The sequence below is a fragment of the Amphibalanus amphitrite genome, unplaced genomic scaffold (genome assembly GCF_019059575.1).
Source record: "Amphibalanus amphitrite isolate SeventyFive unplaced genomic scaffold, NRLGWU_Aamphi_draft 001656F_arrow, whole genome shotgun sequence".
Lineage (NCBI taxonomy): Eukaryota > Metazoa > Arthropoda > Thecostraca > Balanomorpha > Balanidae > Amphibalanus > Amphibalanus amphitrite.
The window spans coordinates 108,687-135,662 of NW_024883149.1; the positions used below are offsets into that span (position 1 = coordinate 108,687).

At 46.3% G+C, this 26,976-nt stretch overlaps 1 protein-coding gene and 1 long non-coding RNA gene across 5 annotated transcripts in view; one reads left to right on the forward strand and one right to left on the reverse strand.

The window, feature by feature from the left end:
* Nucleotides 1–12,936, reverse strand: part of LOC122374436 (sushi, von Willebrand factor type A, EGF and pentraxin domain-containing protein 1-like) — an 88,419-nt gene extending 75,483 nt beyond the window's left edge. For 2 of the 4 annotated variants that reach the window (XM_043353205.1, XM_043353203.1), the window contains exons 1-2: nucleotides 12,704–12,792; nucleotides 9,547–9,712 (exon numbers count right to left, since the gene is read on the reverse strand). In XM_043353205.1, coding sequence (XP_043209140.1) covers nucleotides 9,547–9,625 — 79 coding nt within the window. In that variant the 5' untranslated portion in view covers nucleotides 9,626–9,712; nucleotides 12,704–12,792. Of the gene's footprint in view, nucleotides 1–9,546; nucleotides 9,713–12,703 lie in introns of all 4 variants that reach the window. The other 2 variants (XM_043353206.1, XM_043353204.1) reach the window with 2 other exon arrangements.
* On the forward strand, nucleotides 5,953–9,848 carry LOC122374437. The gene is made up of 3 exons (XR_006255221.1): nucleotides 5,953–6,171; nucleotides 6,427–6,578; nucleotides 7,728–9,848. It is a non-coding gene; the product is annotated as an uncharacterized LOC122374437 (long non-coding RNA).
* Nucleotides 12,937–26,976: the final 14,040 nt, after the last annotated feature.

The window sequence follows — 26,976 nt, forward strand, 5'->3', positions numbered from 1 at the left end:
CCCACACGCCTGTACAAGAGCTGCAGCGCACGAGAGCCGCCTGAACACGTGAATGGGCACTTAATTAGCATCGTGTGATGAAGTGTTGTGTTTTTGTTGAGAGGATTTTAAGAAAAAGTTTCCTTTCAAGAATGTTACACAAGCATGCAATGTTGAGTTCAAATATGTCATCTTTAGGCATCTGTACTGCCATTTAGCTAATTATGTGACAATGCGAAACAGTTTGCCTATTACTTTGCGTCTTCATTTACAAGGAAATAGGCTTCGATACTTTAACCCTCGCCGGCCGAGGGAGGGGGCGGCGGGTGCCGCCCTCCCCCATAGGGTTTTTTCGCGATAGCTCCGAACACGCTGGCGATAGAGAGCTAAAACTTGGCATACCTGAGCTTTGATTCAAGCCGGATCTTCTGACACCAACCGCATTATTGGGTCAGGTCAGGTCACTGAACTATGACGTCATAAGTGAGCCTCTGCACTGTCTTCAGGTGTCGCAATTCCGCAACGCCCTCACTGCCAGAGGAGATGTCACAGGGAAATGAAACTTGCAGGATCTAGTATCCATTATGAGTCTCACAACTTGTATATCTCAGATTTTTTCCTAAAGGTCATATGAGGTCAGGTCATTTTCGTGACCTCACCATTATAAGGCAATGGGGAAAAATGAAAACTGCTATTCTGGCGCCGGGAACGATCTCCAACTATCTCAAGCACACAGAATCGTAATTTGATGCACTCCTTGCAAGGTTAGATGCGTCACTTTTGCAATGTTGACCTTGCGTGACGTCATTTATGACGTCATCAAGGTCATATTAGTTTTTCGACAATAACTCTCGATCAAATTGAGCTAGCGAGTCGGGAAAGCCACCAATGGACTCAAAAAGACCTGCCGAATCGAATGATATGCAACATGACCTCTTTCGACCAACTTCGTGACCTGGGAGTGCTGACCTGACCTTGACCTGAGGTCAACACCCCAAGTTGACCTGAACCGGACAAAAAGTATATCATTCGACGCGCCTGAGCAAGGCGAACACGATGCTCCCAAAATTGGCGCTCTGCGGCCGTTTTTTGCGAAGTTATTCACCAAAAACTGAATCGTACCTTGGGGCACTTGACTTGACCTCAGAGGTCACCGGTTGACCTAAGACCTTAAAATCGGGTACGGGGACCCGCAGTTGCTACTGTACAGCGACCCTGAGTAAATTGTCCCAGCACCCTCACAGTGAACAATGATAAGCTGTCAGAGGGCACGCACAGAAAACCTCAGCTGCTCTCGTACAGGGACCGGCAGTCGATATCAATGTTATCGGTTGTTACTGGACAGGACAGACGGCTAGAGTTGGGGTTCGTGTACAGTAGCAACTGCGGGTCCCCGTACCAATCTCTGCGTCACGTAACGGCGCACACGCTCGTTTTTTCCGCGACGCGCTAGCTCCACCAGGGGCGAAACGGCGACGGGGGTCGTACCCGCCCCCCCCCCTCGGCCGGCTCGTATGTAGAAAACCAATAGGTCCGGCAGGGTTAATCTTCAACCATGGATGGTGGTACATTTTGGTAATGGTATATAAGCATTATCATTACTACATATTAGTAGTATTAGGGATATTTTTAGAAAGGTCATATTTCATGTTTTCAATTTCTTTTAGCGTCACCCAACCTCTCCGACCCCATACTGTAAAAATGGTCTGTCTCTCATTCAGCCTAACCATCACTTCAAAGATAGGATGGCCTGCCTTCCCATAAGTTTAGGAAAATGAACTACACACAGAAAAATATTGACACCGTTAGCGGTGTAATTGCACAGTACATATCTGAGCACTTGAGGAAAGTTAATTTAGTCCCTTCCCCGCTTAAATTACTCGCGCTTCTAAATGAACACCAGGAAGAAGGTAATAGAACACTGTTAGGAGGGTTGGGTGTTTTGCTACATGTAGTAAAACACCCAACCCTCCTAACAGTGTTCTATTACCTTCTTCCTGGTGTTCATTTAGAAGCGCGAGTAATTTAAGCGGGGAAGGGACTAAATTAACTTTCCTCAAGTGCTCAGATATGTACTGTGCAATTACACCGCTAACGGTGTCAGTATTTTTCTGTGTGTACTAACTGGCCTAATACTTGTAAATCCCATGAGATTCAATTTGTCCGCTGAACAACATTTATACTTCGACCCGTGATTCACTCACAGCTGACCTGCCCGCTGTTCAGCTGTTTTCCAGTCTATCGTTTCTAGTGGCCTGATGCTTGCCACTGGTATTTTCTATCATCGGGCACTTTTCAGCATGCTTCTCAGGTTCGGTGTTCGCCCGGCCGTCTATAACTAATCATTCTGTCATTCAGCTACCATTCAATCTGCATTTTTATGCGATCCAATTTGTTTGTCATTTTAATCTGAACTATCTGCTGTTCCAGTGACCCATGTTTGCCATTCTAAAATGATCTGTATTTTGTTCCGATCATAGCTTCATGTTCTGATTCTATTAACTTTCATGCTAATCTGCCTACAGTTTCATTCAGAATCGATCTTGTCCCGATCTGACCCATCTCCCGTTCCAATCTCATCTATCTTTTGTTCTAATCTGGCCTTCTGTCGTTCCTCTGTGAACTGCGCTCCGTTCCGATCTGGCCTGACCGCCGTTCCGAGGGCAGGACCATCGGTCTGTCGGGCGGACGGGCCGCCGGCGCTCTAACCATCGATCGCCACTGGGGGTGCAGGCCGCGCGAACTGCAGACCCTCTGACCGGCACTCGAGCGGTCACCCGGTGATGGCCAAACGGTCACTCGAGCGGTCACCGAGTGATGGTCAAACGGTCACTGAGCAGTCACTGAGCGGTCACTGAACAGTCACTGAACAGAAGACCCCATGGGCGAAGTTCGGCAATCGACGCGAAGGACTACATCTGACCACGCGCCTGGTCTCGGTCCGGAGCCTCTCACCAACACTGATAATTCTCCCTCCTTCATGAGAGACAGCCTATGCCGAGCTGAAGTCTGGCCACATTTCTGTCAGCCTGGTCAGTGCATGACGACACGGGCGGGTGACCGAGTGGAATCTGGCAGCTTGGATGGGCAGTGTCCGTTTTTTTTTTAGAGATAAAAATGAAATGTGTCTGCACGGAGAATATGAGATACGCACTGCTGAGCTGTGCAATGTGCATGTCACGGAGTCAATGGGGTGCTTTCAATTATGATTCGCACACTTTGTCCGATATAAAGTACGCACGTATTTGAAACTCGAAACTATCTTTTTCAACCAATACAGTAAACACAGGTAGCCCATTTACAATATGTCATTGTCGTCAATCCTTAATCGCATCACCCTCATTCTGAAAACGTAACATCCTGTCAAAGTGGAACCAATTCTTTAGAGAACTGTTATCCACATCTCCAAACATCAAAGTCATTATCGCTGAGCATTAGCCACTTGACTGCTCATCGGGATGGTTGTCATTCAGTTGAACTCAACTCCTCTTCATCTCAATTTGCTGCTGGCTATGTCCAAAGGTCGGCCCTTGGAACACGCGAACTGCTCAGGCTAGCTAAATTTCCTCCCACTCACAGCACTGGGAGGGTGCTTCGGAAGTTCACGGCAGACAAGTGCTTCATTATCTGCGGAAATTCTGCCAGCCTTGAGAAATTTCTCGCGGGAGTAGTCTGAGGCGGCTGGTGGTTATTATACAGCCTAATAGCATGGGGTCATAGGGCGAGCTTCCGGTGCTAATATATGACGCAAACCAGCTTGTTAATGAAGCTGGGCAGCAATAACCGCAATACTTTGTGCTATGTAAGAGAAGGCAGAGACCTTCTGAGAGTTTATCTCAGGGTGCAATTAGATTGTGCATGGAACGCGTGCAGAATGTTTATTTATTTATATTCAGCTCCTATTGCTTCTTTCTATGAGACAATAATGAGGTATCTACAGTCTACACCACTAATACGAGGCGTATTAGTGGTATCCTTTTGGTATCTGGGTGCATGGACATTCAAGTAAACAGGTCTGCCTGGCTGGTTGACATAATCCATGGATTAAATCGGTATACCTATTCTAAAACAAATATCAATGCGTTTAGCCCGACAGTTGCTGGGGTATTTCGCCACCCACCGTTTGCTGGGGGGGGGGGGGGGCGTTAAAAGCCCCCAGCCGATAATTCGAGAACCAATAGGTGCAGCGAAACGCACAAGACGGCAAACGAAAGAACGCGACGAGATGCTTCAGATGAGTACTTTAAAATTGAATATTGAGGTCACAGGTCGGGTCAAGGTCAGGTCAAACACCTGAAATCGGTATTTCAGTAGCATGGACTTCAGGACTTCGCAATGGGCGCCTCTCGTCAAAAACTCTGTCAAAACGGTGCACAATCCATCATATAAGGCCTACAAGAGTGTCAGCTCCATGTAGGGGTCAGTCATGCATAGGTCAGGGTCAAGGTCAGGTCAACCGGGTAGGCACATATCCCCGAAAATCAAAACTGATATTCGCATCCTGTGACACATGTTTTATGGGTAATTTGGGGCGTAGAACACGATGGTGACATTCATTTTATCATATATATACGTGTTTGGCTTAAAAAGTTTAATTTAAGATATGCATGTATCATGGTCGTGAAGTAGTCACGAGAAATTGCCAAGATTCAGTTCAAGATTTTGGAAAATGCGGAACGATAATCAATAATCGAAGAAAGCCATTTGATTGCTCATGCATGGCAGTCTAATGGCGTTTACGACATGTCTCTATGTCTATTCTGTGATTTTATATGATTTTTTGAACATATGCCGTTTTTGGTCGAAAACTCAGAAATCATGACGTCACTAAAACCTCGATATCTCAAAAATTTCCCTACCGATTTTTTTGAAACTTTGTAACCATACACTTCAATCAATTCCCTACAGGAACCCAAAATTTGGCTGGCCCGGCGAAAAAAGTGGGGTGTTTAACGCCCCCCACCCCCAGCAACTCGCGGGTTAACTCAGCATACCACACTGTAAATCTTATGCAAATATATCTTACCAGTAAAACGCCTTTTGGGCGAAGAACGAGCGAGCGAGATAGTGAGCCCTGCACGTGCGGAAGGGCGAGAGGGTACTTCCAACGGGCTTGCGCAAAGCACCCTTCTAACCGGTTGCTAGCGGTTTACCTACCAAATTTGAACGCAATCGGCCCAGCCGTTCCTGAGATCTGGAAGCGGCATTCTGCACGTGCGCACGTGCAAACGGGGTCCAAACTGACTTTTGCACGGCACCCTACTAACCGGTCTCCAACCGTGTACCAAATTTGAGCGCAATCGGCCCAGCTGTTCTCGAGATCTGGAAGCGCCCCCTGCACGTGCGCACGTGCAGTAGCACCTTAACCGCAACACATGGGAATGCATTGCGTGGTGGGTGCCTACCTGTATGCCAAGTTTCAGCGAAATCGTCCCAGTAATTACCGAGTTATTAAAATGGGAACAAAATTGACACCTCTTATTGTTGTATTTTGCACGTGCACTGGGGGTGACCCACATGCATGGAGAGTATCCTATTTTTGGTAGAAAGGATGCAGCTACCCTATAAAAATTACCACAAGTCAATCGCCCAAGCGGCTGCTGAGATATGAGCCTCTCAAAATCACTACTTTTGTAAAACAGCTTGAACACCCTTGAGTTTTCACGTGGCACGTGCCACGACGGTCACTGAGATGTATCAAAAGTAGTCAATTACGAGATAGAAGGGATGGGGCTACCCAGCAAAGAAGACCGCAGGCCAATCGGTCCAGCGGTTGCTGAGATATAAGCCTCTCAAAAGCGTTACAGGCCGGGCCGGGCCGGGCCGGGCCGGGCCGCTCATACTGAGATTTTTCCGTTATATTGAAAAGACTTCGCTTCGCTCGCTGCGCTCGCTCGCTCGTAATAACATTCTCAACCAAATAAGGAAACTGATCATCGCAAGTAATATACGCGTTGCTAAGTGTTGGTGTTAATGGCGCCCGCGGTTCGCATTTAATCCCCCACCCTTCCTTTGATGCCACACGTCAGCAGTTAAACTTGCACCTCTAGCTGAGTCGGGCGAGTGCCGATGTGGCAGCTGGCCGCGGTCACGTGACCGAGCGTGACCCTTGTGCGCGCGGGCCGAGTAGAGGGCGTTGTTTTGTGCCCGGTGTGCTGAGGGGCGGACGTGTGAGCTGGAGCTGCGCGAACTGTAAGTGGATTCTGTATTTGAATTATACTTTATTCTTTCTTGATATTGCTTTAAACATGCTGATCGATTCATTCACGTAATATAGCTGTTTTGTGTTTTGTGTTTTGTGTTATCATTTTAGCATACACACAGTGATCAAGGTATTTGTTACCGAAAGCTCTGTTTTTTAATTGTGTATTTTAATATATTGTCGTTTTTTATATATATAGCTGTTTGTTCGAGTTTGATTTATGTATACGTGTTTACTTTCGCTAGGCAGAGTGAGCACCGCGGAGTCGGGCTGCTCGTGAGTCCGGGGATGTTTGGCGGCCGAGCTGTGGCTGTGGGTTCCCCCGTGACGGACCGTGTGGACGGAGCAATCTTCGTGACGAGATCGACTTGTTGAGCGCCGGAGACGTGAACAGCCGGTATGTTAAACGTTGCGTCTGAATTACTGTACGAAATTGCCCGAATCGTTAACCCGGCAGTTGCTGGGGTATTTCGCCACCCGCCGTTTGCTGGGGAGGGGCGTTAAACGCCCCCAGCCGATAACTCGAGAACCAATGGTTGCAGCGAAACGCACGAGGCGGCAAACGAAAGAACGCGACGAGACGCTGCAGATGAGTACTTGAAAGTTGAATTTTAAGGTCACAGATCAGGTCAAGGTCAGTTCAAGCACCTGAAATCGGACTTTCGGTAGCATGGACTTCAGAACCTCGTAATGGGCGCCTCTCGTCATAAACTCTGTCAAAACGGTGCACAATCCTTCATATAAGTGCTACAAGAGTATCAGATCTATATAGGGGTCGGTCAAACATAGGTCAGGGTCAAGGCCAGGTCAATCAGGTAAGAGCATACCCCAGAAAATCAAAACTGGTATTCGCCGTCTATGACACATGGTTTATGGGTATTTTTGGGCGTAGAACACGATGGTGTTATTTATTTTATCATACGAGTACGTTATTGATCGAAAAATATCAATTTAGGAAAAACATGCATCATGATCGTGAAGTGTCACGAGAAATAGCCAAGATTTAGTTCAAGATTTTGGAAAATGTAGAACGTTAATCAAAAATCAAATATGGCCATTTGATTGTACATAAAATTGGCAGTCTAATGGCGTTTACGGCATGTCTGTATGTCTATTCTGTGATTTTATATGATTTTTAGAATATATGCCGTTTTTGGTTGAAAAGTCAGAATTCATGACGTCACTAAAACCTCGATATCTCAAATTTGTTTGGACCGATTTTTTTGAAACGTTGGCAAAATATACTTTAATCAATTCCCTAGAGGTACCCAAAATTTGGCGCGCCTGCGGCGCACCGTTTTTATGCTATGGCCCGGCGAAAAAAGTGGGGGCGTTAAACGCCCCTCCCCAGCAACTCGCGGGTTAAGTGTTAATTAATCGAGTAAATGATAGCGTAATATTAACACTGGTTCTAGAATTGCAGCAATATTTATTTCATGTTATGTTCAATGCACGGCTCACAATATGTCGTTTTGTTCGGACATGTCGGTTGTGGACGTGATTGTGTACTGACCGATGCATTGTCTGTGTGTTTGTGTCCGGGCAGTAACGGACAGTTTCGGACTGCCTCGAGAGCTGATGCAGACGAATAGAGGTCCAGTTGACGGCACAGCGTGTGTGACTACGAGGGCGCTCGGTTTGGCCCACGGCTGAGGCCGTGGCGGCTACAGTTGGCTTCTTTTGTAAGTCTATCAAAATGAGTGTGAATGTGAAACATTTATTGTACTACAATCGAATTCCATCACGCAGCGGCTCAGTGATGGAATTGTATCACACATGTCTCATATTACGCTGTCAGTCGGAAATCTTTCTATAGGGACGCGGCGAAGGCTTCACGTCTGCAGCTTTGACTGTTTGACTGCGGCCGTCGACGACAGCGACGTCCATTATTCACAGCACGATGAACAGGACTCTGGCTTCGAGCGACGGATGGCCGTTAGTATAGCAGCCTGGGGAAGGGGCTGCTCGCTCTAGGCACTGAGTCCCAGGGGCGACAGCCAAGCCGCGGCTTCATTCGGATAAAGAGCAGAACTTCATGTATGATGAACGACTCCTGAGTCATGCGTACTGTCATAGCTGCTGGACTCTTATAAAAGTCGCCAAAGACAAAGCCATCAAACCTTGCACTTGGCCCAACTCACGCTTCACTGAGAGCTCACGACCGCCATTCTTCATCCAAGTTCACGGCTCATAAGCCACACAAATCTTAGATCTCGTCCCGAACTCAGGTCACCAACCTCGGACAAAGCATCAACGCGATCCATCCATAGGAACTCGGAACGAAATCCGCGAGCGGCATTCATGTTTCGTTGTGTTTGAATTGGACTCTACATTGCACACAATTGCGCATGCAAGTTGTGCAGCGGGGAATCCCACAGCCGGAGAGAGCTGCAGCTCGGGGGAACGGACGCGTTTCCGTGGGAAAAGACAGCCGGCACCGCCGCCTCCGTCCGGTCAGGTAATTGGATAGCATATTCGTGTGCTCGGAGCACGCTCGATCAACATAGTGCAGAGAGCAGACGGCGGTGGTTTGTCCGCCGTCTGTGACGCCCGCGGGCACATGCCGTACCGTCTGTCCCACCCACCATCTCAGGTGCTATGCATATGTTTTGTAAATGACTCAGTTTGAAGGTTTCGGCAAGGTTGTAAAATTGTATGTATATACTGTGATTAGGTTAATCATCCCCATTAAGCACGGAAGATTCATCCGATGTTCGTTCAAAACATATTTGTTAATTTTGTCATGTGTCTAGCTGCCAATGCATGGTTGATTGAGCTAATGAGTTAGGGGTAGGAGCTGTGGTGCTTTTAGCCAACAGATTGACAGTCATTCGGTTGGAAACAGATGGATCCAACTCTGATTTCCCGCAAGCTCTTGAATTAGACGGAAAACATGGAGTGATATATTCCACAAAAACAAAGTTAATGAAATAACCGACGTAGCTGTGTTAACACAAAATTATACTGATGTTGAAATAAGAAATTTGTTTGATCTATATTTCATTATACAATGAGGGGCAATGCTTTTCCTGGACAGATTGCTTGTGCCTTAAAAGCTTAATATGCACCATATGTCAGACGGCATTCAAAGGAAACATTCATAAATTTGCTTCATTCAACAGTACTTATTTGGTATCTGTATCCGTCAACGAAATTGTATTCGTTAAAAATTTTACTGAGCCATGTTGCGTTGTTGAGGTGCAAATCTATAATATACTGCTTGAAAGGGATCTGCCAGATCATACCAAACGCTAAATGAAAACGTATGAAGGTATCCTTAAATATACGCCCGTCACTGGCACCCTAACGTTTGAAATCAAATGACGTTCAAAGGGCTCAGGACAATGCACCCCTGTTCCACTCACCTGTTCTGGCGATAAGGAAGAGGCCGATGACTGCCAGCGTGCGAACAGCCCGCGGCCTGTGTCGACTGTCACATAGCATGCCGACTGTAGTTCGTCACCACGAGATGAACACCTATTGGGCGACCAGGTTGAACCAGCCGAAACGCTCAGCACGTGTCAGCATACCCTGTAAAGATATAAAAGTGTCATTTAATGTCTGTGATGGAAAACAATAACATCTAAAATTTGCAAAAAAAGAAAAACACCACAAAATGTGTTCCGGTCTTCAAAACTATTGCTAATATATGTTTGAGCATAGATAACATGATTCATGTTATCCATAGAAAGGGGCGAGAAACCATAGCATGTGCATTGGATATGATGTTCGCATAAAACCCGATGAGAATAATATCTGTCATGGCTCGCTGACATAGCTTCTCGCCATTGATTATTTTCTTACGAAATAAGTCGGCAACGTGTTACACGATCCAGCGTTCTTCCACCGGGAGCGGCCATTCCTGTCCAGCCAAACGCCTGGTATTTATGCTGTACCGCAATGCTTCTCAGCGCTACGGTACAGTATAACTACCTACGAAAGACTCGGCTGTGCGAGCTGTGGCTTTCGAATGCTGCGCTTCCGTGGCTATTGGAGGTCAAGGGACGACAGAAATAGTGTATCATTTACGCAAGCACATTGGTATTATTGTGGTATCTACGTATTTTGTATATCAAAAGCACAAGTCATAAGGCTCACTGTCAAGGAAACTGCTTTTTCCAATGGGCTATTTCTATATTTTTCTTCACATGACCAACTAAATGCTGATTTCAAATTTGGGTCATTTCTTAAAAGAATGGAAGCCGTAACACTTCCGACTTTTCCATTGGTTACACCACACGGGGCAGTTAGCAGATTTACATCACTCCAACGCGGCCGATGCCCTGCGTTGGTGTCGTCAGTGTTCACTGTTCAGTGCAGCTAAACTTTGTCACCACATTGATTGATCGGTTACCGACGGGAGCTGACCGTAGGCGTGACGTGTTCACTCGACCGAGCCTGACCCGGTCCCTGCCCCCACACTAGGGGAGGGGGCTCGACTGGAATGAATGGACCAGGATCGGGCGCCGGAATGGCCCTCGGCATGCACACCTGAACACAAGCTGACATGCGAAACGGAAACCTCCAGAAAACGCCGTGGCGAATCGTAGACGATAGATCAGAACGCACTATTGGGCGATGTATGTAGTGAGGACCTGAACAAAATGTTTTTGCATTGCCTATGTATAGCGAATGGACGGTAAAAGGAGAAGAAAAAATAACAGCTCAAAACCCGCCCTAGTTAATTTTATCGTGCTCATTTGCACCCGAAACGAGGTGTGCATATAGCCGATAGCATGGCTCAAACACCAGCCTTTCTAATCATATTTATGCAGGCGGGACTGTGACATTATCCGCCGAAAATCTTCGTGTGTAATATCTTTTTTATCGGTGGTAAACATTACAGTTTCATAAGGTTAGAATGTTAAAACATTCATGGAAACGGTCAAATGGAAGAAATGAAAAGCTAACAAAATCGGCTGGATTATTTTTCCGAGAATCGAAACAATGTCCTTTTCAAAATGTAATGACGACAGCTATGCACAAATGAGTTAAAGAGCTTTCACACCAGACTGTTTTTGTATTTTACTTTTAATTACCTTCTAAATAGTCAAAACAAGAGGACGATTGAATGAACATAAATTGGACATCATGTCAATATCGGGCCCCGGCGGCTTGAGACGTAAAACTTGAGCAATGGCTTTCACAGCCTTCAGCGGTCAAGTACACTTGATTAATTACAATTGCTTCAAATTGACCAGTTTCATTGTTCTTTTCCTTTCGTGACATATCTACAGTCGTGAATTGCATAAAATTACAGCATAAGCAGTAAAGCGTCATTGTGCAGTTGGTTGGGCGCGGCCGCGCAATGTACGCCCGGCAAGTATCCAATTCACGGTAATGAAAACGAATAGTCACATCAGAGATCATCACCGACAAGGACCGTCTCACGCCATAACCGTCTGGTCGTGGCCCACCACACTACGCCATACGGCCGGCGTCGCTCCGAATTACGCCTCGCTCCGTCGCAACGACACAAAATGGCACAGCACGCCACACGCGGCGTAAAACAAACACCACACCGCGTATCGCGGATCTTGTGACTGAAACCTGGTTTCGACCGCAGTTCTTAGCGTTGGCGAAAACTATTCTGTCTAATTGGTATCTAGTTCCACAAGTACGACTAACTTTAGGTCTAAGTTCTAACTTCCTCCAGAAACTCTTAGTTACATTCTGGCTACAAAGCGTTTAAGAACAGATTTCCTTCAATTCAGTACAAAGGCATTTATCTGATGCACAGGATTTGTCGCAACATGCGAGCATATCAATTTGGCGCATAATTGTTTTGTTGCTGTTTTTAACAATATTCCAAAGATTGCTTTCAGATTTCTGACCCTACAGTACCATATTTGCCAAAACGTGTAAAACAGCCATGGCTGCCACATAAATACAAAAGGTGTGATGCTATAAAGCAATCACACTTGCAGCTATTCAATTCTTGAATTGAATTGCAGCAATAGCCTCAATGCAGCTATTCAATTCTCACGATAGCAGTCTGCAGGCATAACAGCTGGCACTACTATCTCAGGTTTGCAGGTCTGATGTTCTTGTACTTCTACAGTCCATGTACCTCGCACATATTGAGCTTACGTAACGGTTCAATCATTTACAGAAATTATTCAGTTACTAATACTTCGCGGACACTTACAAAACAGCTCATGATCACTGCGGCAATGACGCGATCCTCTATGTGTTCTCTGTGGTTCAACTGCACCCCAGAGTCACTGAACATTGCGCTAACGACTTGGAACACTAATTTGAAGAGATGCCGATAGTCATTAAATGACGACCTATCGAACTGAACGTCCTAGTGCCATATGTTTTCAAAACATCGACTTGCTTCTTTAACAGAATTAGCTTCTGTCAAAATTAGTAAATGTCATATCGTGAATCGAGTGTAACAACGCAAAACAACACATGTTCAATGTTCATGTTCAAGTGAATTGCCACCGCAAATGAGCCTCTCACTGTGCAGTGTACACCCACAAAGCACGTCTGCCATCCCATTCCCATCCAACTCACCTCCTCTCCGGTGACCCGTCACTCTTCACTCGGTCCAACTCCCGGAGCGTCACACCCCCACTCGCTCCGAGGTCCGCTCGTCGTCTGCCGGCGCCACCGACGGCCCGCCGCCTCGGGGCCCGCCCGCGTCGAATGCGACGGCACACTTAGCCGAAATTGCCGCTTCGTCGTGGTCGGCGGCTGCCGGTGCGGTGCAGGAGGGCGGCCGCCAGATTCGGCGCCACAGTGCGCCAGATTCGGCATCACTGGACGCCGCCTGCCCCCTGCAGGCTCGGCCGCTGACGGATCACCAAGGTGTGCGGGATGGAGAGGGTCAGATTGCCTCGTCCCAGCACAGTACATACACGGTACATTGCAGGGCACAGGGAAGAGCAGTACCCCAAGACGCAGTTGATTACGAAACGCTGTCGAATCGTTCGGTATGGTATGGTCCAGTACATTAGTGAGACATGGTTTAGTCAAGTATGAGTAGAAGCAATGAAAAACGATACGATTCGGACGCCATTGGTAAAAGCCGTAGTTCTTTTTGCCAATAGAAAACATTTAAAAGCCATGGCTTATTACGTAATTACTCAACTAAGCCGAAACACAAAGAAGCTGCACAATGCATTATGTGATTATATGCCAGGAGCCAGACTGGCGCAGTGCCAATTTCTTGCAATAGCGTTGAACGCCTGGGCACGGCCTGATACGATTCACTGCCAGATGTCGTGCGAGGTCTGGGGATATCCACCAGTTGCTCAGACATCGAGAAACTTAATAAACAGAGTTGGGGAGCGTTCAGCGCAGAACTTCAGGAGACATCAAAAGAAGCCGGCGGGCTGACGACTGGCGACACGAAATAGGGAAGACGATACGGCAAATGGTGGTAAATGACGGACGATTAGGGGTAGACGAAGCAAAACCGACGTTACACAATGAGAAGTGAAGGTTTCGTGGAAAATGTCGGACTGAGTGGTTCGTAGGTATGAACCACGAAACAAATATTAAGTGGCACTCAGCGGCATGTCTAATGTCTATGTTTCATAATTCCAGAAATCTGCTCTGTCGTCTGCAGCACATTCATAATGCGCCCACAATGATGGTGGCCACGACCGTGCACCATCCGACCTCATGCATGCATTAGGCAGTTAATGGAGTCGGAAGCCTATGAGCCGTGGAGGTCGGGTCGCATGACCCAAAGTCAACGTTAGACCACGGAAACTTGATACGCGCTGAAAGCTGCCGGGATCATAATGAGAGACCCGGGCCGTGCTTTATCATGTCAAAAGTGGTGTGTGCAACGTGGGAGGGTCCCTTTAATCAAACATATTAGTAAACCATGTCAAAACACCCTAGCTACCAATGCTCCTGCTCAATGCAATGGCTCAATGAAACGTTTTCCGACCATTCGTCAATCCCTCCCATAACGCCACCCGATAGCCTATGTGCCTTTTCGCCATGATCGATATGGAATGTTAGGAGCTGCATTCATTGATGGCGTACTACCAATTCATGCCGAAGTCCCGTCCAAGGTCAAATGAGGCAGTCGGGCGGATTTCGACTGTTTATGTATTGGCACTGCAGACTTTCAATTCAAACCAGTAAATATCAACGTTTACTGAGAACCGAACAATCACATGGCTGTGCTAGCGCTTGTCCGCAGCACAAAGCCAAGTTTGTTTGACTGCGACGGGCATGTTCATGGAAATCCGACCCCGGAGGAGCTTATACTAAATTGGTAGGCCTGTGGAAAATTAAGTGATCCTGTCACGCACGCAAAGCTTTAAAAGTGTCATTACTCAGAATGTTGACGTCTTTGCCAACGCCAGCGTCCCCAGACTGTCACCCGGTTCCCGAAACTACTGCTGACGCACACGCCTGAATTCAGAGTTGTTCCGTGTAAATGCCCGCTATATTTCCGGAATAGTTGGAACCATCCCTCACCGGCCCCACCAACGGATGTCGGTGCGCCATTCTCGGCAACTTTGGGACTGGGACTGCATGTCCGACGCACCAAAATGTAGCGGCATGTTTCACTCTACTCTGTCCCTGTAGCGTCTTCCCCAAGTGTATCCGGTAGCCAAACATTGGGGGGGGGGGGGGGTACGTACCTTGGCACCCAAACTGCGTACGTGCGACCCTGGCGCTCCAAAGTACAGCGCCCTGGTGTAGGTTACTCCACTGACGGATACCGACCCTGTGAAAACGTCAGCAGCGCGGTTCCGGTCGATGCTAGACGTCCTGCACGGCGTCAGTAATGTACTGCACCGGGCCATTGACCTTGTTTTGAAGCCGGACCAGTATCAACATACGGTCACGCGACTGGTATCGATCTGAGCTGCTCAATCCTGACCGTGAACCGGAAATGTCCTTGAGTTGACGGGGTGCAATAACGTAGACCGGTGTCAGACGTGACAGGGCGACTCAAATTGTCTATGTTTTGTTGGAATCCTACCTATGTTCAATATAAATGCTCCAGCCACATTTTTGTTAACCCGCGCCCCACTGGGGCCGTATAACACGCCCTACTGAGGGGGGAGGGCTATTCATAGTCCCCCTCCTAACTCCGAAACTACTGGGCCGATCGTCAAAATTCAAACGGCGTCTGATAGCCCCGGAAAAACTGTCGAACGGAACCTAATTTCATTGACCTCGAGGTCACCGATAACGTCACAGGTCAGGTCAAAGTAAAAATTATTAGCATTTTGGCTTGTTCACATTTTGGGCTCTGGCCGCCGTCTTACAAGTCAGATCAGGCTCATTTTTGGTTCACACACTCGTGAACAGATGCTCTAGATACCCTGAGGGTACCAAACTTGTACTTTGATTTTCAGGTCAAGGTCAGGTCATCACAGGTCACGAAATTATCATATCATGCGTCGGTCACGTGACACATGTTTTATGGTCCATTTAGGCCAAAGATTTCGAATTTGATGTCGTCTGTGTCATTCGAGGTCATTTTGAGTCGAATTTAGCTTAGGTCAGGTCACTTTCAGGTCAAAAAAGGTCAAATTTTGAAGTTATAATTTTTCAACAGAAAAGGTGTCTATTGGATGCAGTTTGAGCTCCGGAACACAATGGTGCTATTTATATTGGCATACGATGTCAAATACGCGGTGAAAAATTGATTTGAAAAATTAATAATTGTGAGTTTTTTGCAATAATGCGTATAACTTGGCCATTTTTGAAGATATTTAGCTAAAACTTGCTAGAGTTAGTCATAATAATGCGTTCTATCACATATATTCCGTTTTTTTTTTTCAAAAAGTTAAAAAATTTGAAAAATGTAAAAATGTAAATTTTGAATTTTATTATATGAAATTTTCGAAATTTTCCAAATTTCGAAAATCCGAGATAGCAGTTTGATAGCGCAGTCTATTCTGAGTCCTCTCATGCAAAGAAATGGATCTAGCTTATAAACTGAGCCCTTGGGAGCGATTGCCGTGGTTCAATGTTTTGCGTCGAAATCGGCCGAACATGACGTCACTCTGACGTCATTTTTGGCCGACCTATGGTAGCTACGAAGTTCAAATTTTGACATAAGGTGTCACATTGATGCAGCCGAAGATACTGAAAGTTTGGCGTCGATACGTCAAGCGCTTTGGAAGTTATTGCAGAAAAACGGGAGGGAGCTATGAATAGCCCCTCCCCAGTGGGGCGCGGGGTTCTTTCACATTTGATATCCTTTTACATAAATAGATAAAACACAGCCGGCTCACTTGCCGGCTGAAAGCCTCAGATCAAAGATAAAAGAAAAGTGGGTGCCAACAAGACGTGCCACACATAATCTGTGCGGTACTGCCCCTAAATCGGTGACCGAACACAAGGGGCCCGGGAACGATTTTCAAGTTGGGGGGTGGGGGGGGGGGGAGCCTAAAATACCTGTCATGATGCATATGAAGCAGTGGCGTAGCTAGGGGTCTCTAAGGGGACACGTACCCCCCCCCCCATCGGGTTCAAAAGGATCCTCGGGTCCGAGAGGCCCTGCGGCGCCATTTGACCGCTGAGGGTTAACGATGGCAATGTTTCGTCTCGGAAGGGTCCTATGGGGCTCGTTAGAGCACCTCATGAGCCCTAAATAACCACACTTAAATCTCCAAAAGGGCCCGACGCCGCCTTCTAAGGGCCTCTTGCAGATTTTAAGGGCCCTCAGTACCCAGTGGTCTCCATAAGCCCGTTACTGGCCTCTGAGAGTTCTTACCGGCCTATGAAGGGTCCAGTTCTAGGGGCATTTCCCGCCTGTGATGGTCACACACTTATTTTTCTGAGGGCCCCATAACGGCCACTATGATGGCCCTCATCGGCGCCTATGAGGGCATACACCGGTGTCTCTGAGCGTTTCACACCCCCAACTCTGAGTGTCTACACCAGTGCCTATTAACCCCCATAGGGTTTTTTCACGATAGCTCCAAACACGCTGGCGATAGAGAGCTGAAACTTGGCATACCTGACCTTTGATTCAAGCCGGATCTTTTGACACCAACCGAATTTTTGGGTCAGGTCAGGTCACTGACCTATTACGTCATAAGTAAAACTCTGCACGGTCTTCAGATGTCGCAACTTCGCAACGCCCTCACTGCCAGAGGAGATGTCACAGGGAAATGAAATTTGCAGGATCTAGTATCCATTATGAGTCTCACAACTTGTATATCTCGGATTTTTCCTAAAGGTTATATGAGGTCAGGTCATTTTCGTGACCTCACCATTATAAGTCAATGGGGAAAAATGAAAACTGCTATTCTGGCGCCGGGAACGATCCCCAACTATCTCAAGCACCCAGAATCGTTTTTTTAATGCACTCCTTGCAAGGTTAGATGCGTCACTCTGGCAACTTGTTGACCTTGCGTGACGTCATTTATGACGTCATTAAGGTCATATTAGTTTTTCGTCAATAACTCTTGATCAAATTGGGATAGCGAGTCGGGAAAGCCACTATTGGGTGCTGACCTGACCGTGACCTGAGGTCAACACCCCAAGTAATTGACCTGACCCAAACAAAAAGTAGGTATATCATTCGACGCGCCCGAGCGAGGCGAACACAATGCTGCCAAAATCGCGGCTCTGCGGCAGTTTTTCCGAAGCTATTCACCAAAAACTAAACCGTACCTTGGGGCACTTGACCTGACCTTAGAGGTCACCGGTTGATCTAGGACCTTAAAATCGGGTACCAATCTCTGCGTTTCGTAACGGCGCACACGCTCGTTTTTTCCGCAGCGCGCTAGCTCCACCAGGGGCGAAACGGCGAGGGGGTCGTACCTGCCCCCGCCCCCCCCCCCCTCGGCCGGCGCGTATGTAACTAGAAAACCAATAGGTCCGGCGAGGGTTAGGCTAGCTGGCTTGAAATTTGCATCACCAATATTCATGCTGCAAACGGGACCATGCTGGTAGCTAGCGCCATCTATTTGGTGCAGGCCAGAGACATCTAGGTCAGTCTCAGCCATGTCTCAGTCACCAGGATTTCTAGAAATTTTCGCTAGATTTGGGAGCAATCGCTTTCTTACTGAGCTGCCATATCAGCAACGTCGCCTTCGTTTGGGGTGGGACTAAATGCTTACTTCGAAATCTAAGCTACGTTGCGGCATTGGCGGTTATGTGCGGCGTGTATGCCGCATGATTAGTAAGAGGCGACCACTAAATTAAAGACTCAAACGCTCCGACCGGTTCTCAATGAATAACACTGCATACCAAAAATGCCAACCGCTCTCGTCATAAGATATTCAGCTTTAAATAACTAGGTTATCTACATCATCATTTTGAACCAAATTAATACTTTCAACTCAACTCACTCATTCCTTCCTTTGTTGTCTCCAAACAGTCGTTCGATTGTCTGGAAATCGTATGCTAAATCCCGTACCTGTATGCGACTGGTGCATATAAAGGCCGATAAAAGAATTTGAATAGGCTCTGGCATGCGATTTCCTGGCTACCCAAAAAAGTCTGTTTCAGTCTTGCTATCAAAACATGACCTCGCCCGCACAGGGGGGGGGGGGGTGATGCAACCCCCCTAAGGTTTTTCGCGAATAACTCGCTTAAAAAGCGGCTGATCGCGACGAAACTTTCAGTACCCTCGCATTGATCAATTTAACACCCATCCTGAAAATTTCATGACCCTGACCCAAATGACCTTTGACCTGTGACCTACTTTTCGAGACCATGTTTGGCCGGAACCGCGATTCAGCGTATGTCGGCTCGCATTAGCAGCGCGTTTGCAGTCTTTTCGTGGTTTCAAGCGTTCAAACATGTGATATGATGTTGCCCCCATGCATTAGGGTGGGTGTCAAGGTCACCTGAAGGTCAGGTCAGGTCATTGACCTTTGGTGACCTCGGTTCACTTTTTCGAGTTTGACATGTTTCTAGGTCAGTTTTTTCGAGCTGAATTCGAATTAAGCAACCACATGAACGTTTACAAAGTAGTTTTGGTGCCTTCGTAACATGTTACGAGGCTGTCAGAGGCGGTTGACACCTACTACAAATACCTGGCAGGACCTCTACTGGTTGACCTGACCTGACCTAACCCGACCTGGCCTAAATGCATGAAGACATCATCTGTGATCAAAACTAGCATGATATTCGTGATCAGCACCCCGAAAAACCCCATAGCAGCCACACTACGACGTTCTAACAGGTCCCAATTTTCCCGCCTTTTGGGTCATTGACCTGACCTGGAAGGTCAACCGATAACCTAGGACCTTAAAATTGGGTATCATCGGCTTTCTCTCGTCACGGGCAACACGCTCGTTTTTTCCGCGAAGCTCTAGCTTGATCAGGAGCGAAACGGCAAGGGGTTATACCTTATACGTTCGCGGCTGAGTATTAATTTGGTTCAAAACAATGATGTAGATAAGTTAGTTATTTAAATCTAAATATCCTATGACGAGAGCGATGGACATTTTTGGTATGCAGTGTTATCCATTGAAAACAGTTCGAAGCTATTGAATTTTTAATTTAGTGGTCGCCGCTTACTAATCATGCGGCATACACGCCGCACATAACCGCCAATGCCGCAACGCAGCTTAGATTTCGAAGTAAGCATTTAGTCTCACCCCTTCGTTTGTTTCGATTTGCGGCGTGTTGCGAGCGGGGCAAGAGCGGGGTGTGGTGTGTGAGCTTGTGCATTTGTTGTTCTCGCCATAACTAAAAATGGCTGATGAAAACGTCAACGGAGGAGAGGGTAACGAAAACGGAAGTGTTCCAGAGGTCGAGCTCATCATCAAGGTATGAACGCACGCTGCTTTCTTGCGCATAATGAACGTTGAGTTGGGGTTTCAGGATGACCCCAACTTTTAACCATTTTGTTTTGAATTTTCCCCCTTGTGTGGTGGAAGTCAAGTCCCTGCTGATTGCCGGCCAAACAGGCAAACATTTTGCATGCTTCTATTTCTGTCCGAATGTTCGAGACTTCATTAAAACAAGCTAATGGTTTGATAGACACTGCCCTGCTTGATCGATACCTATCCAAATTAGGTACTTTTTATGTAGCCTTTTATGAGCTAAAAATTCACATCTGCTTACTTTACTAGAATTCATGTCAGAAGCTTGTATAAACAAACTGCTATTTATTGCCTACAGGATTGCCTCGGAAAGCATGTTAAGTTGAAGTGTGGAATTGGCAAGCCATGCTACTTTGTAACAGTGTCATAAGCACACGTTCTGCTTACCAGCCCTGCATATCTTAGTCTCTCCATTCCATCTCAATCTCACCTCGCTGTTTTTTGTTTTATTCGTTCAGTGGCGGAATGTCATGTGGAGCAACAGTGCGCTTATCTTTTGCTACAAATCTTGGAATAGGTATGCCAAAGTAATTTAAAGAACACTCAAACAATAATTTCAAGCAGTTTATGTATCTCAACTTCATTCTTGAAAATATTGCCTCATGATGTAGGTAGTAGTAACTAGTAACTAGTAAGGGTTAAGAAGTAGACTCACTTGTTTGTTTGGTGGTTATGTTTCTGCAAAGCATTACCTATTTAAATGCCTTTGAAATAGTTTCAATGCCCTTTGCAGGTGAATGTGCATCTGACAGTTGCCTTGTGATTGTGACTGAATGGAGAAGTGATGTGATTATGGTGGTATTTTGCCACCACCAGGCTCATACATGTTAGACCTAGACATGCACACAAGTATTGTATTACCAATCAACATAAGTAATAGGTAGTAGCTCCTTCACCTTGATAACACCAGGAGCTTGCTTGGCATGCCTTGCATTTGATTGTATGGTCTGTTTGACATTGTAGGGATACACTTTGTGAAGATTGATTTCAAGTTTATATGTTGTGACTGTTACCGAAACCAGGGTGACAATAACAGTGATAAGTAAAACTACAATGACCATCATGGCTATAGCTAGCTACCCACTCTTCAATAGTGTAGGTGGACATCACAGTGCTTTAAAGGGACCCTCCCACCTTCAAAAAAGTTAATGAATTGGCATGAAAGTGATGTCGCTCGGTTCAGAAAGAGCAAAAACGAATATCTACCAAATATCATCGAAAAATATTCACCGGTTTTCAAGATATTAGACTTTTACTTTTGTTTACTTTTTGGGATCTCCGCTGTTCCTAGCGACTTTATTTGAAAGTGCGGCATTTGTTGCGCGCAAAGCAGCATACACCACCGCGTGCTACAAAACGTTTTAGTCAACCATTTAACGGACGTTCGAAAGCCTGATGACGTCATCAGATTCCCGTAATGGTTAAGAGATAGGGACCACGCTGGTCCCACCCTGCAAGTAAAGGGAAGAAATTTCTTGAACACCATAAAGCTGCGGGGGTTGCGACCAGGATAAATGGTGGTTTCTGAGCCTGGCCGCAAACTTGGCTATCTCAACTCAAAACTAATGTTAAGGTGGGAGGGTCCCTTTAAAATGTCAATCCAATTATAACTGGACACTAAATTGTGGCAGATCAACTGATTTATTGTTATGTTTTATAGGTTAAAACCTGACACATTAGTAGGTACCTACAGATAACAACTTCAAATTTCATTTGTTACGTGAAGGTTTTTACACTCTTGCATGAAAGGGAAAGGAGAGTCGAGGACTGAGGAAAGTAAGTCCGTTTCGTAATTCGTAAACCAATAAATCACCAGGTAATCCCGATACCAATTCAGGCTGGTTCCAAAATGCTGCAGCATGATTGTATCGTCCGTCAATAGCAAGTTGCACTGGAACATATTTCCCTCCTCCGGTCGGATGCTGCCCACGTGCCGGTTCGATTCGGCCGTCCGTTGGCCGACCGTTGGCAGGCGGGCGGGCGGGCCGGTGAGCGGAGCCGGACCCTCCTCCGCGCGCGCGGCCGCCGCTGCAGACGTGCCCCGGTGTCCTTCCCGCCGCCTGGCCGTGGCCTCAGGCGGCGTGGTGACTCACCCGTCGTCACCCGGCAACGTCGCCCGCAGAGCGACCCGACCGGCGCGGCGGCTGAGGGTGCCAGAGCGGCCACTTTTTGCGCTGGAAGACCTGTGGATTGCAGTCGGGCAGGAACTCGGAAGCTGCCGGTCCAGCGTTCCGGGATGCTTGTATTACACGGGTGGTAGTGAAAGCGGCAGGCAGAAGCATTCAAAGCGTCTGGGGAAGTTGTTCTTGGCACTTGAGAGTCGTTAGGTTGTAAATTCGCTGCTAATTATATTCGGTCTGGATGAACTCTCTATATTGAAATTTCTGGCACGCCACTCAGAACTATTAGGAAAGTAATCTTGACTCGGAATATCTGAGCTGCCTCACTACTCGATCAGGGCCTACCAATGACCGACAATAGGTACGTCAGCTCTAGAGGGACCTTCGTAGCCGTCTGGAGCAAGGTCTGGAGTGTGACGTGCTCCCAGTCCGCCCGCCCTTTGCTGCTACCAGGCTGCTACCACTCTCAGCAGTTTTTCTCGGCTCCTGTATGCCGTATCAACAGCCAGTGACCCATTGTCCGCTACACCCCACGCTCCGGCTCGGCTTTGCGCAGTAGCGTGACCCGCACTGAGTGTGTGCGTGGTACAGTGAGTGATCTATCTAGATAGTGCGATGGAATATTGAATATGAATGCCAATGACCGCAGGGTTACTTATCCCCTCATTTCTAGGAACATTGAACAGTGGCCTACGAGTCTTCGAAACTGTTTCATCTTGTTATATTCTGCTCAGTTGTAGTTTTTTTTTTTCGCCGTCTCGCCCTGATATCCGGCCAGCAAGTCCACCACTAATCTTGCTCTTGAAATACCTAGCAGTAACGCTTTGTCATGTGATTATTGGCGGCTGATTAGTCACGAACCCCCTCCCCCCTTCACATCGCCCTGCCCACCACTTCACCAGACATTTGTCACGGATCCTCCGCAGATTGTCACCGATACCAATCGCAACATAGCGCAACTGATATGGCTGCATGTATTTCGTTGGCATCTGGGTTGCACGCATATCAATGATGAATGAAGTATGTCTTCCGGGTCGCAATGGAGCTGATCACGCCCCATTTTGCAATATCATGGTACGTGATGAATTACGTGTCGTTCCTGACTTCGTAGAAACAAAGTCTTGCACAGATGTGCCCTCTTGATATCGGTGACGTCACTTTGCCTGCAGAGTTGTTAGTTTTTCTGAGCTGCTGCCCACTGCGACGTTGGTGGCGATGCCGATTCTCAGAGGAATGACACTTTTCCTTATAGTGGGATAGAACAGAGTGGAATTTTTCCTGTCATGTCATAGATCATTCGGTGAAGTTCGAATGGCCGGCAGGCGAGCTGAAATACAGCTCACCGGTCTGGTTTGTCAACGGAATACTTAAAGGCAACTATTTATGGCTCTGAATGTGGTTATCTATGGCACATTTATTATGTGGCAATGTTCCGCAATGCTCTTTGAAGTTACGACCGCAAATACACCTTTTTACGCCCAATTTAGGCGGAAGTGCACACATTTCATTAATAGTGCAGGTGATTTCGATGGTTCGGCATAGTGCCTTCATATATTGAATTGCGGCACGATATTCGTCATTGTGCACCCCACTCCGTCATAGTGCAGTTAAAAGTGGCCCAGGTTCAGACATATTGGACTTAGTGCAAATAATAATTCGTCAGGTTAATTCAATTTCGACATACGGCATGTGCTTACGGCAATGTTCAAATAAATCCAGCACGGTATAAATAAGCGATTATGTAAGCAAATCTCACCTTCCTACGCAACTTAAGCCCTCAGCAAAGCTCTGGAGCTAATGAAGAATGTGGGATGTCACGTGAACGTGAAATGCGCTACACCTTTTTACGGCCAAATATAGAAATAGTGCACACAGTTCAGTATAATAGTGCAACCGATTTCGACAGTTCGGCATAGTGCACCTCTAGTTCGGCCAAGTGCATGATATTCGGTAATAGTGCACACGTTTCAAATGAAGAGCAATCAATTTAGAAGATGGTGCGTTCAAATTCAAGGAGCCGTAGGTTCAATTTCGTCATAGTGCACGGTTTCGTCATGTGGCCTGATAGTCGGCGTCCAGCAAAGCGATTTAGGCGATGTTCAAGTGAATTCGCTGCTGGATTGGGAAAATATTTTTGAAAGCCCCTATCTGCCTGTCAAGAGTAGCGTGAATCTTGGTCAAAAACCTGCTCAAATGCAGTTTCAGCTCTCAGGAATTAACTTATCATTAGTCTCGCTCTAAGAACTCGGTGACACGTTCGAGTGGCGGTCACGTGGCATTCAGGGCTTCTGAATCGGGTGCATAACTTCGTTGCTGGTTCAAAAAGATCAGAAATGCTATGGATTCTTGTTATCGCCTTTCAGCATCATGGCGAATTTGATTGAACAAAGCCGAAAAAAATATTGCTCATGCCGAATATATAAGCACCCGACGAATTATGTACACTATGTCTTATATGATTGAAGCTAAGGCACCCAGATGAAACATTAAATACCCTCTACCTTTTGCATCCAGAGCAGTGCAGCTGGCTACTTGACTTTTTTGCGTTGCTGACTGACTACGAGTGTCATTGGAGGCTCAGGTAGCGTGAAATGTCAGATAAAAATTGTTATTACTTATTTATGCAATGCTGTGTTACTGAACAGTGCCTAAATTACATGCGGGACCCCGAAATTGAAACGATCTGACGAATAATGTGCGATATGTCTAATATGCCTGAACCTGGGTCACTTTAAACCTGCACTATGACGAAATGGCTGCAATATGGCGAATATCGTGCCGCGATTCAATATATCAATGCACTATGCCGTGCTGTCGAAATCGCCTGCACTATTTTTGAAATGTGTGCACTGCCGCCTAAATTGGGCCTTTTCATTACATTCATTAAAATCTCGTTAATTTTTATTAGCAGTAAAATTTCAATAATTTAGTAAAATTTCATTAGCAGCTTGTTTGAACGGCACCACGCTACACTTGATGAACAGCAAGAGCGTTGTCAAAAATATTTTCTAGATGGGGCACCGAATTCGCTTGAAGGTTAACTAAATTGCTTTGCGGTACGCCGAATACCAATGCATATGACGAAGCAATGCACTCTGGCGAGCATGTTTATTAATCCCACCCAGAAATGACAAACAAGGCCTCTGATTGGCCAATTTTGGCTGGCAGACGCAGAATATTTGTCAGCAATAGAATACTATGCTTTGACACTTTTTCAATAATGACGCATGCGTTACATTTACAAGTTAGGGCAGCTAAAATATTGTAATGGATCTAACATGTTAAATATAACATTTTTGGAAGCCCGTACAGATTGTTTTTAGTGAGCTAGGTGTTACAAAGTATTAAAAGAAATAATCTTTCTTTATTAAATAAAGGACAAAAGCTTTTAGCCACTAACATCCGCCCGACATTCTCCAGAATCCTACGTACGGGGACACCGCAGTCTCGGTTTCTTATGTTACCGCAATGGGGAAAAATTGAAATTTTAAATGAGTCAGTATCGTGTTAAGAAAGTACGGATGCTTTCAATCAAAACTAAATGCCTTTCAATTCAAATTCCAGAATATCTTTTCGCGGAAATAGCCCTTCTCAGCCTGTCGGCCTATTCTCCAACGCTACAAGTCTGAACAGTGAGCGTCTCATGCGTTGCTCACGTATCGCGATAAAAAGGACGGTGTCAACTGTCAACTGTCATAAAATCAAATGAACTTTTCTTATGCATAGAGCATTTGAAACCTCACACCAAACGCCTCCCTTCCTTGTTTTCTACTGCTGCCTTTCACATACCTACCCAATGACCGTTCCAGCTCGACGTTCCTTATCGACTGCCTCACATTCAACGGCCATATCCCACCTACACTGAAAACCAATCGGAGGCACTTTCAATCGTCCCTTGAATAAAATCGCTACCTACACGAATTTAGAGGAGAACGAGGCCCAGAAAAGGCATGCATAAAACGATCGGTTTTGGCCCCCATGAAATAAGCCAGGAGGTAAAATCATATTAATTGATGGAACATTTTCGAGGACATTATATCTATTAGATATTATTTTGCAAAGGTATTGTAAACATAACGTCCGCGTATCGCAGCTCTGAATCTGCTGGGTCAGTCCCATGCAGCAGCCACCAGACCACCGCCCCGCCGCCTGCCGTTCGCTGATCATACAGGCCGGCTGTCCCAGTGTCTCATCAAACGATCACAGCTGACTCAGTATTTATAAAATGCCAAACAAAAACAGACACCCAATATCATAGATCATGCCAGCTCTTTCAGTCATGCGCGTGGAGATATATCGGTAGTTTTCCTATCACAGATCACACTGAACAGAGCAAAAGCATAGACACGCAGCAATAAATAATGCATTATCAAGTACACCGATCGATGCATCGTGGAATACACCGAAAAATACATCACTGCTTTAACGTTCCCCCAGGTGGGTGGGGGCGTTTTTGGCCACACCTGACAATTTTGTGCTTGCATAAATAAAACGACACGAAACTTAGCAGAGCTTATGTATAATGCATCGATTCGCATCATTTGTGAAAAAATGTAACCCCATGTCACCTAAGGTCAGGTCAGGTCACCATGACGTAGAAGTTTGAAACTCGAGCTATTGCATGAGAGAATCAGTACCAACATCTTGAATATCTTTAATTTTGATATCGGTGACCTAGGGTCAGGTCAACTTTGCGACGTCTCCAGTTTCAGTCATGAGTCAGTATGAGGAACTCGAAATGTTCTGCTTTTGAAACAAAAACAACTCAAACATCGGGATCTATCGTATGCTCCTGAGGTCATCTCAGGTCATGTAACGTCTCCAACAGTTTATTTTTGTACATCGATTTTAGATGGAACGTGGCCAGAGCGCTAAAAGCATCATAATCATAGGCGGCGGA